This window comes from Stegastes partitus, unplaced genomic scaffold (genome assembly GCF_000690725.1).
Source record: "Stegastes partitus isolate 25-593 unplaced genomic scaffold, Stegastes_partitus-1.0.2 Scaffold3747, whole genome shotgun sequence".
Classification (NCBI taxonomy): domain Eukaryota; kingdom Metazoa; phylum Chordata; class Actinopteri; family Pomacentridae; genus Stegastes; species Stegastes partitus.
Window position 1 is genome coordinate 1 of NW_007581478.1, and position 15,775 is coordinate 15,775.

At 39.4% G+C, this 15,775-nt stretch overlaps 2 protein-coding genes across 3 annotated transcripts; one reads left to right on the forward strand and one right to left on the reverse strand.

The window, feature by feature from the left end:
• Nucleotides 1-53: 53 nt before the first annotated feature.
• On the reverse strand, nt 54-6,408 carry LOC103376264 (ralBP1-associated Eps domain-containing protein 1-like). Its single transcript, XM_008306644.1, has 4 exons — nt 5,639-6,408; nt 3,914-4,037; nt 997-1,226; nt 54-248 (listed from the first exon to the last, which is right to left on the reverse strand). The coding sequence occupies exons 1-4, from the start codon at nt 5,789-5,791 to the stop codon at nt 54-56; spliced, it is 702 nt and encodes a 233-aa protein (XP_008304866.1). The 5' UTR covers nt 5,792-6,408.
• Nucleotides 6,409-9,579: 3,171 nt separating this feature from the next.
• LOC103376263 (costars family protein ABRACL-like) lies at nt 9,580-13,689 on the forward strand. 2 transcript variants are annotated; one of them, XM_008306643.1, is made up of 3 exons: nt 9,580-9,701; nt 10,712-10,774; nt 11,311-13,689. In XM_008306643.1, exons 2-3 carry the CDS (start codon nt 10,714-10,716, stop codon nt 11,493-11,495), a joined length of 246 nt encoding a protein of 81 aa, XP_008304865.1. In that variant the 5' UTR covers nt 9,580-9,701; nt 10,712-10,713; the 3' UTR covers nt 11,496-13,689. The 2 variants fall into 2 exon arrangements, with proteins under 2 accessions (XP_008304865.1, XP_008304863.1); XM_008306641.1 differs by having other exon boundaries at nt 9,581-9,701; nt 10,709-10,774.
• Nucleotides 13,690-15,775: the final 2,086 nt, after the last annotated feature.

Consider the following 15,775-nt stretch of genomic DNA (forward strand, 5'->3'; position numbering starts at 1 on the left):
AACATACCAACTCAAACATTGTAGTGTGAACAAGTACTCTTATTAAGAAACTACTACTGAGCAGTGGGTCGGTGGATGTTACCCGTTTGTGGTTCTCTGAACTGTGTCCACACAACTCCAGTTGCAGCCACCCCTGGTTGTCTGTCTGCATTTCCTCCACTGTGTTGCCTTTTGTGTTTCCTCCAGGAGGGAGGGGAGGTGGGGGGAGACTGGTGAGGTGAGACCACCGGGGATGTCGGTTCAGGCTGCTAACACGTGGAAAAACAATCAAACCCTTAATATATATACATATATAAGTAGATTAAACAAGACATTCAATAAACATATAAGAAAACTGCAGGATTTAATACAGAAATCAATAAAAACAGTGAGTATTAGTGAAGACACTGAATTTGAGTAAAAATGTCGCCATTACAGCCTTTTTTTTTGCTTTAAGTGGTATGGGTGTTAACACTCAGATCCAATCTCTTATACTGCAAGATTTCAATCTTAAACACACCACTTCCAAACCAAGAAAAGGCCAATAAAAGCCAATTTGAAAATTTGTTTTATCTGCATCGTCACGGATATGGGATGGTCAAGCCACCAGATACAAACAGAAACGAGTCAAGGAAGAGAGCTACATAACTGACAAGTAAGTCAACACATAGAGAACTGAAGTAGTTGGAGCTACAAGTAATCAAACACGCACAGGAAACAGCAGTTCCCCAGCAGCTTATCTCCAGTAACTGCTGGGTTCAGCTGTTGACAGAAACATAAAGTGTGTGTACTATGTTGTGAAGTATGTTTGTTGAACTCATTGCTTTCATTTACTGTGTATGCACATACAAATGAAATTATGACTGCAGAAGTGACGCGCTCTCTTCTGCTATCATGTAGCTTTGTATTTTGTGCATTTGAGGAACAAAGGCAAACATGGTATAAACCATTAACAAGTTTAAAGTGACAGTATTTAAGAAACAGTGGTGTCCACATGGGGACAGTAAAGTCACTGACCTGTGGTTCTATGCTGGGTGCTAGCGGCTGGATGACCTCGTGGACCGGAAGTGATGTGGATGAGGGGGGACCTTTCTTGTTCTGGTGGCCCCGGCCCGGTGGTCTGGGTATTACTGCAGTACCAGGGGCTGGGTACAAGCCCTGGCTATCTGTGTCCTGGTACAGTGCAGCGTGTCTCGCTTCTGCCTCATTCTTCCCCACCACAAACCTGGGCAGCGGCAGGTCCTTGACTGGTGAGACACACACTAAAGTCAGGTGACATAACACACTTATCATGGTGACCAAATCACTCTTTAGCGTGCTGCAGTTGTCAGGTATCATCACACGGTGGTGTTTATTTTGCGGATGTGTTTCTCTCATCTGCTTCTGTCTCAGTTACTGATTCCGAGCATTTCCCAGAATGCCTTAAGTAGGGGCATACATTTGCTGCTATCAGCTGGGGTTTATATGGTTTGTGAAGGGAGTGACAGCTGTATAATGAGAACTAACAGTATGATTTATTGCTTTCAGAAAGAGCTGCTTCCTCAATATGAAGCACAGGGAATGTAGATCTATCCAACATTCCGATGGTGCAGTAAATACTGCATTTATAAAATGTGGAAATGCAACATCTGATAAATGAAACTGAAAAAATCTACTTCAGCTCTGGTTTGTTTACCAATTCTGAACATCTGTGTTATAAAATAAACAAAAAAAACAAACACAAAAATGAAGTAAGCAAGGCAGAAAGTAACGATCTAGACGTGTAAAAAAAAAAAAAAGTCAGATGTAAAGAGTGTAAAATATAAATATAACTCCCAAACTACACAGAAATTACTGGAGGGTTAATATTTAAAGGAAGTGATTTGTCATGGACTGTAATCCTGGAGATAACAAATAACAAGGACTCATAGAATCCAAACCAAATGGTGATCAAATAAGTGAAGTTTGTGTTGTGTTAGATTCTTATCTGTAATCTGAGGGGAGTCTAGTCGGCATACAAAACCCCAACTCACATCATCTTAATATCTTAAATAATATTACCAATACATATTTTAAGGAGCAAACAGTTTATAAAGGGATAGAAAAATATGAAAACAATCTCACTCTCTTTTTTAAAGAATCATAAGTAAGATACAAACTGTGACAATTTTTAACTGAAAAATTAATTCCTCAGAGCTTTTCAGTAATCGAACCAAACCTCAAACCTCCTTTGGCATCTAGTTAGTCAACATATATACAGACACAAGCAATATCTGGCTGCATACAGCCCACCGGCACTGCAATGATTCAGCAATAAACTGATTCGCTGAAAGAAAATTAAACCACCACGGGTTTCAATAATCAGTCAGTGGTTTTGTTTTGTTTTTTTTTTTTTCAGCAAAAATCCTAATCATGTATTGCTTCCAGGATCAGAAATATGATCAATTACAGCAAATCAAATATTTTTCTCTTTTGGATGTTTGATCCTGCAAAATCAGCACTTTAAGAACTTGTAAAATTGTGCAGGGAATTTGTTTGTGTAAAATCTTTTGAATCAACTATATGAACAAAAAACTTCATTACAGTCCCATAAGCAACTAAAAATATCCATTCACAAGTCCAAGTCTACAGTCTCATCAAAATCGTGTTTGAAAAGACAGGAGTCTTATGTGCTCCTGTCTTTTAGTAAACAGTAAAGACACGACAACTGAATCAACACTATCGCTGTATTCCATGCACAGTTTTCTATGAATGCTTCTCATACACACATAAAAAGATTCAGCTCCTGCAACAACATGCTATCCAACATTTTGACACAGTCACAGTGAGTTTAGGCTTTTTGAGAGCACAAAGTATCATTTTTAACTCAATCCTATGTAAAATTACCTCTGTCAACTGTTGAGACAGCAACAACTTTATAGAAAGTTCAAACATCCCTAAACCTAACAACCATTTTGTGTTCATTTTGCTACGAGGAAGTGGTGCTTCCTTTGGTTTGAATCAAATTATGAAATCATTTCAGTGTGTTGCAATATTTCAGGCCAAACAAGTAACTTTGTGCAGTGAGTGACTGAAACACCTTCCCAGTGGCACCAGAGACAAACACAAAAACACAGTTTTGCAGTTAAACCCTCCGGAGTTTAGACGACAACCTCTGTTTAGTTAAGACAAATAGAAAACCAGTTGAAATAAGATCTCATCATCCAGTAACACAAATATTAGGATATCAGCTGCACTTTCTTTTTTCTTTGTGCACAAACATAATCAGCAATTTGGGGTCATCCTGCCCTACCAACTGATTAAGATGAACTGTTTTTTATTTAAGGATGATGTGTTTACTGACAACATTTGAAAGCATCCAGAAGGTTTGATGAAGGCTTTTCAAAAACGTCTCATTTTAAAACAGATTTCAAAGGCACCAGCTTATCTTTTTCTTGGGCTTAATAGCACAGCCTGCAGTCTGTAGAGATTACAAGGCCTCTATATTTATTAGACATCAAGGAAAGATAACATGCACCTTCCAGTAACACATGTACACGAGAAAGGAAACAGGCATCGTGTTTATCCATGTATAGGCCTTTCCCAAGAAGCTGGATTATTTAAATGTTTCACAAAATATTTTTTACTTAGCCTTTGAGTATAATTCATAGCTGAAAGCATCTTTTTTTTTTTGCTAAACTTCTGAGCACATATTTTAGATTCGAAGGACAACAGACGACTGACTTTCTGAGCCATGACCCTTAACATTCAGTAAGCTATCATTTCTGAAATAAAAGATTATGACCTCCCCGGTGCAGCAAAAGCTTAAAACTAAAAAGAGAAGTCGAGCAGCATTTGCCAGAGTTGTTATGCGATGGTACTGTTTGGTAATCCGTGCTTGTACGACCAAGGAGAAGAACGGGCCAAAAAAGGTGCCCCAGACAGTGACAATGATTGAATTCAATTTTGAACTCACCCGAGTTGAGGCTTTCCACCCTCAGGGGCAGCCCAGACTGGGCGATGGCAATGAGCTTCAAAGCAATGTAGAACTGGCTCCGTCCGAAGTGACCCAGCCGAGTGGCTCCACATAGCTCTGTGATCTAAACCCACACACAAGGGCAAGGACAAACAGTTAGCGACAGTGTTTTCATCTGAGAGTCTGGTATCAACCGTTACGGATCCAAACAACAGAGCTGGTCTTATCTGTGACAAAATATACATTGGAAACTTGAAATATCCAAGAAACAAACCATAAAGACAAAAAAACAACACATGACTTACATTTTAAAGTTTGCTTTCACAACTGGATAAAGTGTTCCTACATCATGATTAAACACAACGCTGTAAACACTGATATGTTGTACTTGTTCAAGGCACCAGTACAGCACAAGCAACAGTCTCTTGTTGTGTTCACCTGGCAGGCGCTCAGTGAGTCTTGACAGTAATAAGTCTGATTATCAGATATTTTGTTGTGCTTTACGTCACACTGAGCAGGTCTTGTGCAAAATGTCTGATAGAGTAACACATGTGAAACTATGAGCTGTTTGAAATGTGCGTTAATACACACAGGAGATAGTGTGGTTACATAAAGACGAGCAACACAGCTGAAACCTGTGGATGGTATTAAACTTCATAACAGCAGGCAAACTCCTCAAGTGTGAGTCCATCAGCACTGAGAGCCGCCACACCACCACCACCACCACAGCAGCAGCAGCAGCAGCCCGCCACAGCTCACTGATCCCTTTCTTGCTGACAAAGGACTTAATGTGAGTATGTGTGGATACAAAGCACCAGTCACTTTTCTCGGCCTGTTACAACATGACACTGTAGCTGTATGTGGCTGGCAGGGCCTCACAGTGTTCAGTGTAGATTTTGAAAGTGGAGGATTATAAGGCTGCCTAATTCTTTCACCACACAGCTCCCCTTGTTGACCTTGAAAAGGATGCTGACTCACAAACTGCAAATATTGGCCTGCTGAGAGACCTGGAGTCACAAGAATGAGCTGCTGCAGTTTAACTGGCCGCTCATGACTCGGAGTGACCGGACTGGGCAGGGATCTGCTCCGGATGGGATTATAACCATAACATGAACATAGCAACCTGACAAGACACTAATGTCATAGAGGGTTAATACATATTTTAAAAAGTCTGTGTAAGAAACAGACTGACATCTGGGTATGTAGTAAGTGTTATAAGTCACAATGACCAGTAGACAATGTGACATTGGCTCTGCATTTCCACCATGTCAGCTCAGCGACTAACAGAGAGGCAGATGTTGATGGAGCCAGAAGACAGGAAAGAGTGGGCAGTAATATGAAGCAAGGGGCTGATGAGCACATTATTTCTTAAACACTGGACGTCTTTCAACAAATACCTACAAATGAAACCAGGAATCGATACACCAGCTCCCCCTTTGTGTATAAAATGTCAGCTAAAGCCTAATGTCTCAGCTCTGGCTAACTATGTGACTTGGCTGCCTACTCTCTTTGGCTAAGGCTAACATTAGCCAGAAGAAGGTGTGTCTCTTTTGCTGCGCAGCGTTGCTAACCACCCCGGCTAACCACTGCTAAACTGGCTGACAGGTCAGCTCTAACAACCAGCCAACTTTACCATTTACCCATTACCAGCGCCTCGCTTCGTGCTCAGCCACACAGCCTTAACGTGAACAGTTTGAAAACTGGCACTTGCTAAAGCTAGCTTACCTGCAGGACAACTTCGCTGGGTAGCTGGGCCGCCCGGAAAAGGTCAAGAACTCTCCCATTGGAAGCCACTTTTTTGGTGTTGTCCGTGTCGCAGTAAACGAACAAATCCGAGTAATATTTCTGCTCGACATCAGTCAGCGTTAGACTTTCCATCGTAGTACCAATTGACCCTGAAAAGCAGACTAGTTGGCTGTTGATTAGCCCTTAGCCAATGGCTGGGGCAGGATCCAAAAATGGGCGAGACTTCAGGATCCCAACTTAGCTAGTGCCAAGCTAACGTTCAGGGTTAGCTGTAATAATGTTCACTACGCGCCGTGTCGACTTGTTGTCGTGTGCTCCCAATCTCTGTAAAGGTCCCCAATACTGTCGACTAACCCAGAGAACAGACCCCAGCCCGAACAATCAAATAAGGAATGCTTTCACACAGTTAATCACTAAGTTAACTTGTTGGGCCAGCCAAGCCAAGTCGCCAACAGCTGGCTAGTAGTGCAGCGAGCTAACTGCTACCTTCAATCAAAGTCAGCGGCACTAACGTTAGGCTAACTAGCAAGTCGCAAAGTGCGTCCACCTCCTCGACCCGGACATCTACCGCGTTAATCTCACGGCGTAGCACTCCTTCTCTCTGTAATCCGGTGTAGGATGGTGCTTCTGCGTTTCGCTGGAAACAAATTCCTCTGCGGGGCCGTTAGAAGTAAAGTTTCAGGGTCTTTGGGTTCCTTCCTCTAGTAATCATAGCCGCCATTCCTGCCACCAGCGTCAAGTCAGCTGGAATTGGCAGGGGACTTCCGGTTTGACTCTTCAAATTAAAACATGCGTATGGCGTCGGAGTTACACCGCTCAGTCAGAATCTCAAGTGTTAGAATCTTGACACATTGGGGATTTTGCTCAGGATTTTTTTTTACAAATTAATTGGAAATAAAATTATCATGAAATGTGGCGTGCTGTGCTCTGTCCCTACATCATCTTCTGCAATAATATCTCAGTGAGTGATGAATGGCTAGACCAGTGGTTCTCAAACTGTAAGATATGGAATCGGTTTTATTTGTGATTTACGGAGCTAAAGTCACATGTAAAGGTATGCCTTGGAAATGCTTGTTTTCATGGGTTGTATTTAGTAGTTATATGGATGAGTCAGGGAGAAGAGATGCAGGTGTGAACAAGGGAAGGGAGGGTGGCAGTTTGCCCATAAAGTCTAATAGCACCAGCCCCTAAACTGAAAACTAGTGATAATCAGAGTAAATCTGCTAACTGTGGAACTGACTAAATAAAAAATAAAAAAAATTTGTCCTTAGTCTCAAGATCTAACTTTCAAACGAAAGCAATTTATAGTAAAAACGTACAGAATAGCAATCTAAATGTTTTTTTTTTTTTCGTTCTGACTCATCTACCCGTTGGCATATTTTGTGAGTTACTTTAATGGCCTGTTATAAGGCTCATCCAAATGGAAAATCTCAATAAAAGAAATCACATCGTAAAGTAATGTAACAACATTTTAACTCAACCGTATGACATTATTTTTGGGGACTTTAACACATGGTTGAAAGAACAGGTGGAGAGATCCAGAGCAACTTTTTCCACAATTCTTTCTTTTGTGACAAAAACAAACAAACAAACAAACAAATTTAGAACTGGGTTATTTATAAGACACTTGGGCTTTAATCTGAAATGTGCCACTACTACTACTACTACCACTGGTCAAAACCGAGTCAAAATAACATTTTCACAAACTATTCTAGCAAGCTGTGTTTTGCTGTCTTGTATGTAGACATAAGCCAAAACTGACATGGTGCACATTCCTAAATAGTTTTGTGTTTATACCATCAGCTGGAGATGTTTTTATTGTTTTATTTTCTTTAAATTTAATACATGATTACAGTCACTTACAGCATAGTTTCAGCTCATGGGCAAATTGTCTGTCTGAATATTCAAGCTATTCATGAATGTGTTGTGCTTTCATAGTGCATATTCCTAAATTAATCAGTGTTTCTAGTTTCCATACAAGTAATATTCCAGCACAACAAACTCTTTAAAAAGAGGAATATAATGTAAGCAGAGGCCTTACAGGTTCTTTTTGTTTTGATTGTCAGTGTCACAGTAACATGTCATGTTTTATTTATGAAGAAAAGACAAAACTGTGCATTTAACTTATTAGGATATAAACTATTGTGATGATAAGAATACATTTAATTGTCTGTTTGGTAAGGCAAAAAAACAACAAAAAAGAAATAAAAATCAGCTCTTATGGCAATTCCAATAAAATCTCCCTTGAATGTTCCGCTAATGAATCATACATGCTACAAATATCAATAAATAAAGACAACTGTTAAAGATAAACACAAATCATTCAAATAGGAGAAAACTGTGCCAACAAAGCTCTTTTGTTCTGAAGGCAGACTGTGCATACTTCCGGTGTCACCTCACTCTCATGTGATCTAACTTCACGTGTTTGACGTCACTGGACTCCGAGCAGCGCGAGCTCGCTTGGTCTGCAGGGACCCGGATGAGTGATTTCATAATAAAAGCTGCACTCATTCCAATACTTGCAATTGATGGAGCGTGTACTGTGGTTAGAATACAGATGTTACACTCTGTGTCTCACAAAGGTTACACTGAAAAAGGTTTCTCTGTGTTGAATAATTGTAACATTATTTCATGAAAATGTGACATAATGTTAGAAAAAATTAATAATGGGCGTCATCAAGCTATGTTTTGAGGATATTCCTGGGGGATATTGCCAATATTCTTGACATCAGATAGTGAATGCTCACAAATCTTTTTTCTTTCTTTTTTTTTTTTAAGGAAAAAAAACAGGACATACCAGCTGATGAACAGAGAATCCTGGAGTTTGTCTGCCTGTTTGGTTTGTCATCATTCCAACACACAGCACACAAAGGCACAACTTGTCAAACATTATGATGATGCTTTATTGTTTGTAATGCATGAGAGAGACACGGATTGGATGGAGGATAAAAATGTGAAATGATGGCAAGAAAGAGGATCAGAGTCATTTGTACTAATGAAATAACACAATGGAAACGCAGCCTTCCCAAATAAATGATTTAGTAGTAACACAGAAAAAAAGGGATGGAAGCCATTTAATGCAGTGAAATAACACAATGCAATCTGCTTTATGCCTTTGAGACGAGGCTGCACTCTGCATTGATTATGTTATTTTCAGTCAGCATGTTAAATGATTCTGATGGCCAAACATCTGGGCCTGTCTCTGTGTTACAGTGAGGCTCTGCTTGTTGAGCAGCCGTTTAAGCGGCTGTGAGAAGGACCAGAAGAAGCAACAGGAAAGGAGGACAACACACCTCAAGCCTCCTCAGGACCTTGTATGGGCCAATGCCCCTGAAAGCATCGCATTGTGTCACGATGAAGTCAGATGAGCCTTGGTGCTGCCTTCACGTGTTATGGGGAGTTTGACCACAAATGAAAACAAATTTAAAAAAAAAAAAACCTTTTCAGTTAAAAAACAACAACAACAACTAAATTTTGGCACCTTGCAATTGCTATTATGCAATAATTACTTAATCTCGGGTATGTTTAGCTTGTTGCAAACATCACTTTTTTACAGCAGCATTCTCTGAGTGGCAAGTGTGACAGATTTAGTCTTTGAGGGGAAAACAGCATAATGTCACTCATGCAAACATTTCTGAAGCTTTCAGTCATATGGTTTCACTGCTGAATATATATTATTTACTGAGCTAGTTCTTTTTTTTTTTTTTTTTAACCCACTCAGATATATTTCTATATCTTGGAGCGCTCTGTGTTGTAAGGTGAAGATCTTACATTATTATACTACAGAGAAAACTCCAACAAATCCAAATGATTCCCCTTTGACTAGCTCTTTGGTGACAGTGGGAACTCTCTTTTAACAGGAGGAAACCTCCATCAGAACCAGGCTCAGGCATCTGGGGTAAGACAACAGCATATAGAGAGAAAAACAGAGAACCGACATTTTCCGAGGAGACCCTGAACGCAGCAACATTTTCCACCGGTTCCGACTGATGAGTGAGTCGTCCATCACCTCTTTAGAAGCAAAAGAACCACAAGTGATCAGGTAAAATCTTTGTATGTTAAGCGTTGCATTTGACCTGTTTTGGTGTTGACTTGTATGAACCAGTTTGTCACACATTAAATCCGTGTCGCGGACTCAGCTCGGTTCCTCTCCCAGATCATTTGTCTGACGCTAGAAGCTAACGATACCGGCGAGCCCACATCTGCAGCTCACAGGAAAATTTCCTTTTTTGCCTGAAGTCAGAAAGAATATCCCTGAACTGTGGATGTTTTTCAGAACTGGAGATCCACTGCACACGCTTAACATAAATGAATTAAAGGCAGCCTTTGTGCTCGGATGCGGCTAGCCGGGACTGCTAATTCCCTATTTCCGCATTGACAGTCCGCCCTGCTCATGTTGGAGCTTGTTACTTGATCTCAGGGCTGCAGTCCCTTCTGCTCTTTAATCAAAGATCATAGAACTGTTTCTTGTCTACATATCATCAGTTTTAGTTGCATGTTCATGGATGTACTGGCTATAACATGCATTCTCTCCTCAGCAGAGAATCTCAGTCCCAAAGTCCATTCGGAAAAATGTCAAAATTAGACTTACCTCGCTAGTAATCCAATTCCACCACTGGGAGTGGAAGTGTTAATACTTAATCTGCATTACAGCCTTGTTTTGTAAACTTCGGCACACATGTCATGACCAAAGCAGCATTCAATGTCACTTAAAGGTCCCATATTCTTCTTAAAATATGATAATTATCATGTAAAACAGTAATACTGAGAAAATAAGAAATTCGACTTGCTAATAACAAAGACTCTTCAAACTTCAAACGACAACGGAAAAACAACAGATTGTGTGAGAGGGACACATATATGCTCTATATGCGCTTTTTCTAGTAAAAAAATAAATAAAAAATACTCAAACTGATGAATCTATGATCAAAAGTTGACCATAAATGCTATAGCTGTCGACTAATCGATTATTTGTTGCAGCTCCTCTTATGTCCTGCTAACAAGTCTGATGTTAATATGTTTGTCTCTTGATTTTGTTTTGCCTTCCAGCAGCCATGGATGTCCCACATGAAATAAATTTGCTGGTGCAGGAGATTCAGCGGCTCGGCAGCAAAAGTGAGTCAAGGCTGTGATTATATGTTGTGTGTGGGATGCAATACGGAATCCTCTGAGTTTTAATAAAGCACAAACATGCAATCATGTAGTTTTGATTAATAGTCCCAACTCACCACTCCTAATGCTGGAAGCATAAATAACCTCCAGCTCTGGGTCACACCACCTCGATAGTATTTCAGTGGTGCCCTCCCAACATGTCTCAACTCTCAGTTAAGTGATGTGGCTCATGATGCTTCAGGCTTATTGTAAAACTGTGGGCTGTTATCTGAGATAAAGAGATAACCATCTGTAATCTAACCGTCTTATTCTGCTGCTCTCGTGTTTTTACACAGGTTCACTGCTGTGAATTAGAAGTTGTTTAAGCAGTTGATGCTTTTATGTTTAGATCATTTAACTATTTTAGCATTTTTGCTTGAAAATGACTTACACTACTTACCTGATGACTTCTTTTATCTCTTCAACTGTGCTTGAATCCATCAGTTTCCAAACTAATTTGTCATATCTGTAATAACTGCTTTACCCATGTCTTCTTTCAGATGCTGACGGCCAAACTAGTGTCAAGTTTGGCGTTTTGTTCAGTGACGACCGCTGTGCCAACATCTTCGAGGCGTTGGTGGGCACCCTGAAGGCCGCCAAAAAGAGGAAGGTGATCAACTTTCAAGGCGAGCTGCTTCTGCAGGGCGTCCACGACAACGTCGATATCATTCTGCTCCAAGAATGAGACCGACGTTGGAACCAGCAGCTACTGAATCCTCCCAAATACTGAGCTTCTGCAGTGTGCTGGCCTGTCACTGAGCTCCTGTTCTCACTTTATTTCCCTTCATTTATAAAGCTCAGTGTTTGAACCCAAATGCAATAACCAATCAGATCAGACCTTACTTATGGACCCAGCTGGCATGTGTGCATATGAATTTAGTTTTATTTCAACGTGCCAGATTTGAGAATATTTTCCGGTTTTCCGGGCTGAACTGTGAACAATCATAGTTTCAGATTACGTGGAAAAGTTGGGTTTCTTTCTCAGGCGCTGCCATTTTATCAACCACAGGTGTCATTTTGCTACACTTTTAAGACTATAAACGCACAAAAAAGAAAATCAGGAATGTAATATTATATGTAAGGCTTGTTTTTTGGTTAATTTTGAGTAAAATTACAGTGGATCACAACCAAATGCCTCTATTTTCAGTAGTTTTGGTGTCAGGATAAAGGACACACAGGACAAGATGCTGATTAGATTTAGCAACTTTAGCAAACTACTTCTTCACATTTCTAATTGGACTCTTCTGATCTTGACTATTGCACCAGCTGCACTCGACAAATTCTCCCTTTATGCTCTCAAAAGGCAGCGGGAGTTAAAACCTCATTACCTAAAACGTTATGTAATGTGATGAGTGTTACTGCAGAAAAAATCTAGTGCATCTGTAAGACAAAGAGTAGTGTGTGTCCACAACAGCAGCACCAAATGGCCGTTCCATTTATTGTTTACATGAGCCATTTCTACTACCTCTTGTGGACTTTGTAAGAAGACGTTATCAGACCAGTGCTTTTGGAAATTCCTTCATAGAAACTACAACCACACTGACGGCTCAAGTGCATTTTAGGAAAGACGACGCTCCTTTTTGTACTCATTGCAACGTGCTACAGTAGTTTTTAATTCCATCTTTTTATATGTAGAAAGAATTTTCTCTGCTAAAAAAAAAAAATTCCAAAAATTGCCTTTTTCGTAAGAAATAGCTGATGAGCAAACGGCGAATGTATTTCTGTGCAATTTTTATTAGCGTATAATTACAGGGTGATTGGTGCCAAATGCAAAAGATGAATTTGTATTGATTCTCAGGACCAAATCAACACAACCAAAATATGTTTAGTAATTGTCCTGTGACTTAAATTAGTGACACAAAATGTGCATTTAGAGTTTTACTAGTGTTTTAAATTTTAGCACTCTTTGTTCTCTACTGTAGGTCTGATGAAACTTGTAGACCAGATGTGTTCCTGAAGTACTGTTACTCGACTCTGTACGGAGGCTGTCAAACGACGAAACAGTTCGTATTCTGTAGCTGAGCTTGAACAAACTGGGCCCAAGTAGTTTTAGCTTTTTAGACGTCAAAGCAAATCTTTACCTTTTATGCATCAGATGGACCAACTTTTTTTTTTCTCCCACCCAAATGTAACATCTCCTGTTTGACAGCTGCTGTGCTCATTTTCATAACATCAAACTCATTTTGCAGTTGTTCGTTAAATCAGGCTACGCTTGTGTTACCGTCCACACATTATTTGCTTTTCATGCTGATAAGAAGCAGATTATCAGCCTTGTGGAACTACACCTGGTCTGCAAGTTTTCTAAGACCCATTTCATATTCACTGCTGTTGGGTCAGCCTCGCTCAATCTTTTATGTTCAGGTGTTTGCTGTTTAAGTTTGACTTGAAATGGGTGATTTATTTCTCTGGATCAAAACTTTGGCGAAATCAAGAAAACCAGATGAGCTGAATTGTATTGTTGTTGTAAATGAAACTAAAATGTAACCTGGTTGCATGACACATAATCATCATGAGTAAATAATGGGAGAAGTCTGAAAAGTTGTGGGACGAATAGAGGAAAGCAAGACCGAAGAAGAACATGCTGCTTGCATCACTGTCGTTCATATATCCTGCTGTTGCTCTGGAGAGACTTTCAGATGACTTTCCAATATACTAATTACAAGTCGACATTTGGCAAGAGAAAGGAAGTCATGATCAGAGCAGTGCCAATACCTCCAGCCATTTCTGTGAGTGAGTGGAATGCCTGCGTGATGTGTTCAAGTGCATCATTACTGTCTTTTGTACTGGCAATAACACATTCCTAAACAAACAGAGGTTTCTGTTACTGTGGAATACACTCCAAGGAATAAAATCTTTACACTTGAAGCTTTGAAACCTGCCTTGTTGAGTGTGTGTTGTTTTTTTTAAGATCTTAAAATCCTGATTTGCATTTTGCAAAAAAAAAAAAAAATGTTATTGATATCAAATATGCAAAATTAATACTTTACTTCACTGGGCTGGTTTCTTGTCAAAATACAAGAAACTTAAATTAGTTTGGATTTTAGTCATCAAGCTTATAGTTAATTGCGCTGCTATAGGTTAGCTCTGATTTGTTTGGCCATTGAGTGTGTTTTGGTGCAAGAAAAGTGTAAGAGTAATATTATAATATACTGTATCACTAAAACATTTGTTTTTGACAAGGAACCGAATTGTAGAGCAGCTTCAGAGGTTTGTAAATCATCTGTAGGCGACTTTTATTGGTAGATGACATGCAAGCCATCTTTAAAATTTCAGATTTATGAATGGACTTTGGTTCCCTAATCTCGCTTTTATGTTTTTTTTGTACATTCATTTACATTACATTACATTCATTCGGTTGGTAAAATGTTTGGCTAAAATGTAGACACAATAAACTGTAGTTCAGATACTGTCATTTATATATACACTATTCTACCTGCCTAAATACTGTGTAGCTGCAAACCTTCAGTTAATTCACAGGGATTTTCATGGAATACCACCACCCAAGCTGATGAAATATGTGCTGTCATAATTACTAAATAAGGCAGTGATGCCTCCCTGCAGGTATGTGACGCTCATCACTTCTCCTCTTCCTATGTGACCATTCTCCTCACTGAGTCTGCTGCTGCATTCAGGTACCGTGGGAATATCTGACACAGCAAACTTTACAATTTCAATTGGTAACCAGATATTATAGAAGTCTGTAGACCAACAAAAACTGCACTTAAGTTGCATTTACCTTGAGTATTATGTGATCTTTTCATTAGTAGATCTCAGATTATGAGTAAGTCTTCAACAAATATAACCCGTGTCTGATAACTGTTAGATTTGTGTATTTTTATGGTATCAGTTTTCATCTTACAGAGAATTTGATGTATACATTTCTACTGTGGTTCATTTCTCAATCCCCCTGACCTGGTCCATAATTGAATGTGAAAATCTCCAAGACTCTCTTAGTTTCAGTTTCCAGCAAAGAGTCTATTGCACAGAACAAGGCATCAAGTTTCAGTTTCCAGTAATGAGGTTGACCAGCTGCAGCACAGGGATCAGACAGTCAGTTCCGAGTCACCAAAAGGCAAATACTGGACATAATCTGTAGCCAAAAAAGATCAGAGCTGGCAAAAGTACTCACATTCTTTACTTAAGTAGAAGTAGAGATACTTGTGTAAAAAATAGACTCTGGTAAAAGTAAAAGTACTGACTCAACTTCTTTACTCAAGTAAAAGTAAGAAAGTACAGGTTCAGAAATGTACTTAAGTACAAAAGTGAAAAGTAAAAATGAATTTTTAGCTTCAATGATACGCAATGCCTCTTTTGATAACTGTGAAATGAAAAAAGTTTTAAGCAAACAAAATAGGATTGTTTTCATCCTTTAAGAACCTGCACAGTGCTCGAACAGAAATCTTTTACAAAATCTTTTATTGAGCCTCAGTAGAAGCTGGTTCTCAAAGTTCTTTGAATGAAGACGTGCCCTTTTGGGTCTGAAAATCAGTTCTGCAGTGCTAAAAAGCCTCTGGCAGGCAGCTGAAGCAAGCAGGGGTGTGTTGAGCTTCAATGACAAATTGCACACTGCTGGGAGAGATAAAGACGTCTGTTGTTACGTCTTTTACGTCATGTCGTCATCCGCGGAGGTTAAAACAAGTAACGAGCCAGTTTTGAGAATGTAAGGAGTAGAAAGTCTAGATATTTGTGTTCAAATGTAGGGAGTAAAAGTAAAAAGTCGTCAGAAAAATGAATACTCAAGTACAGATACCTGCAAAATCTACTTCAGTACAGTACACTTCTGAAAAAGATAGACAAATTATCTGGTGGCACCCAACGTTACTTTGTAAATGTCAGATTTTCTAAAGACAATTTGAACTTTGGTGACATCGCTTCTACCCCCCATCCTCCACCATAAACACTGACTTAATGTGTTACATTAATGCATAGCTTTTGAAATAAGATTATGATCCTTTGCACATTTCA

Bases quoted from the DNA above. Each gene is read 5' to 3' on its own strand.
- LOC103376264 (XM_008306644.1), bottom strand. From the start codon at position 5,791: ATGGAAAGTCTAACGCTGACTGATGTCGAGCAGAAATATTACTCGGAT. The intron at 4,038-5,638 runs GTAAGCTAGCTT...GTGTGGGTTTAG, and splicing joins CCAGCGAAGTTGTCCTGCAG to ATCACAGAGCTATGTGGAGC. The intron at 249-996 runs GTCAGTGACTTT...TCCACGTGTTAG, and splicing joins CACCCAGCATAGAACCACAG to CAGCCTGAACCGACATCCCC.
- LOC103376263 (XM_008306643.1), top strand. From the start codon at position 10,714: ATGGATGTCCCACATGAAATAAATTTGCTGGTGCAGGAGATTCAGCGG. The intron at 10,775-11,310 runs GTGAGTCAAGGC...GTCTTCTTTCAG, and splicing joins TCAGCGGCTCGGCAGCAAAA to ATGCTGACGGCCAAACTAGT.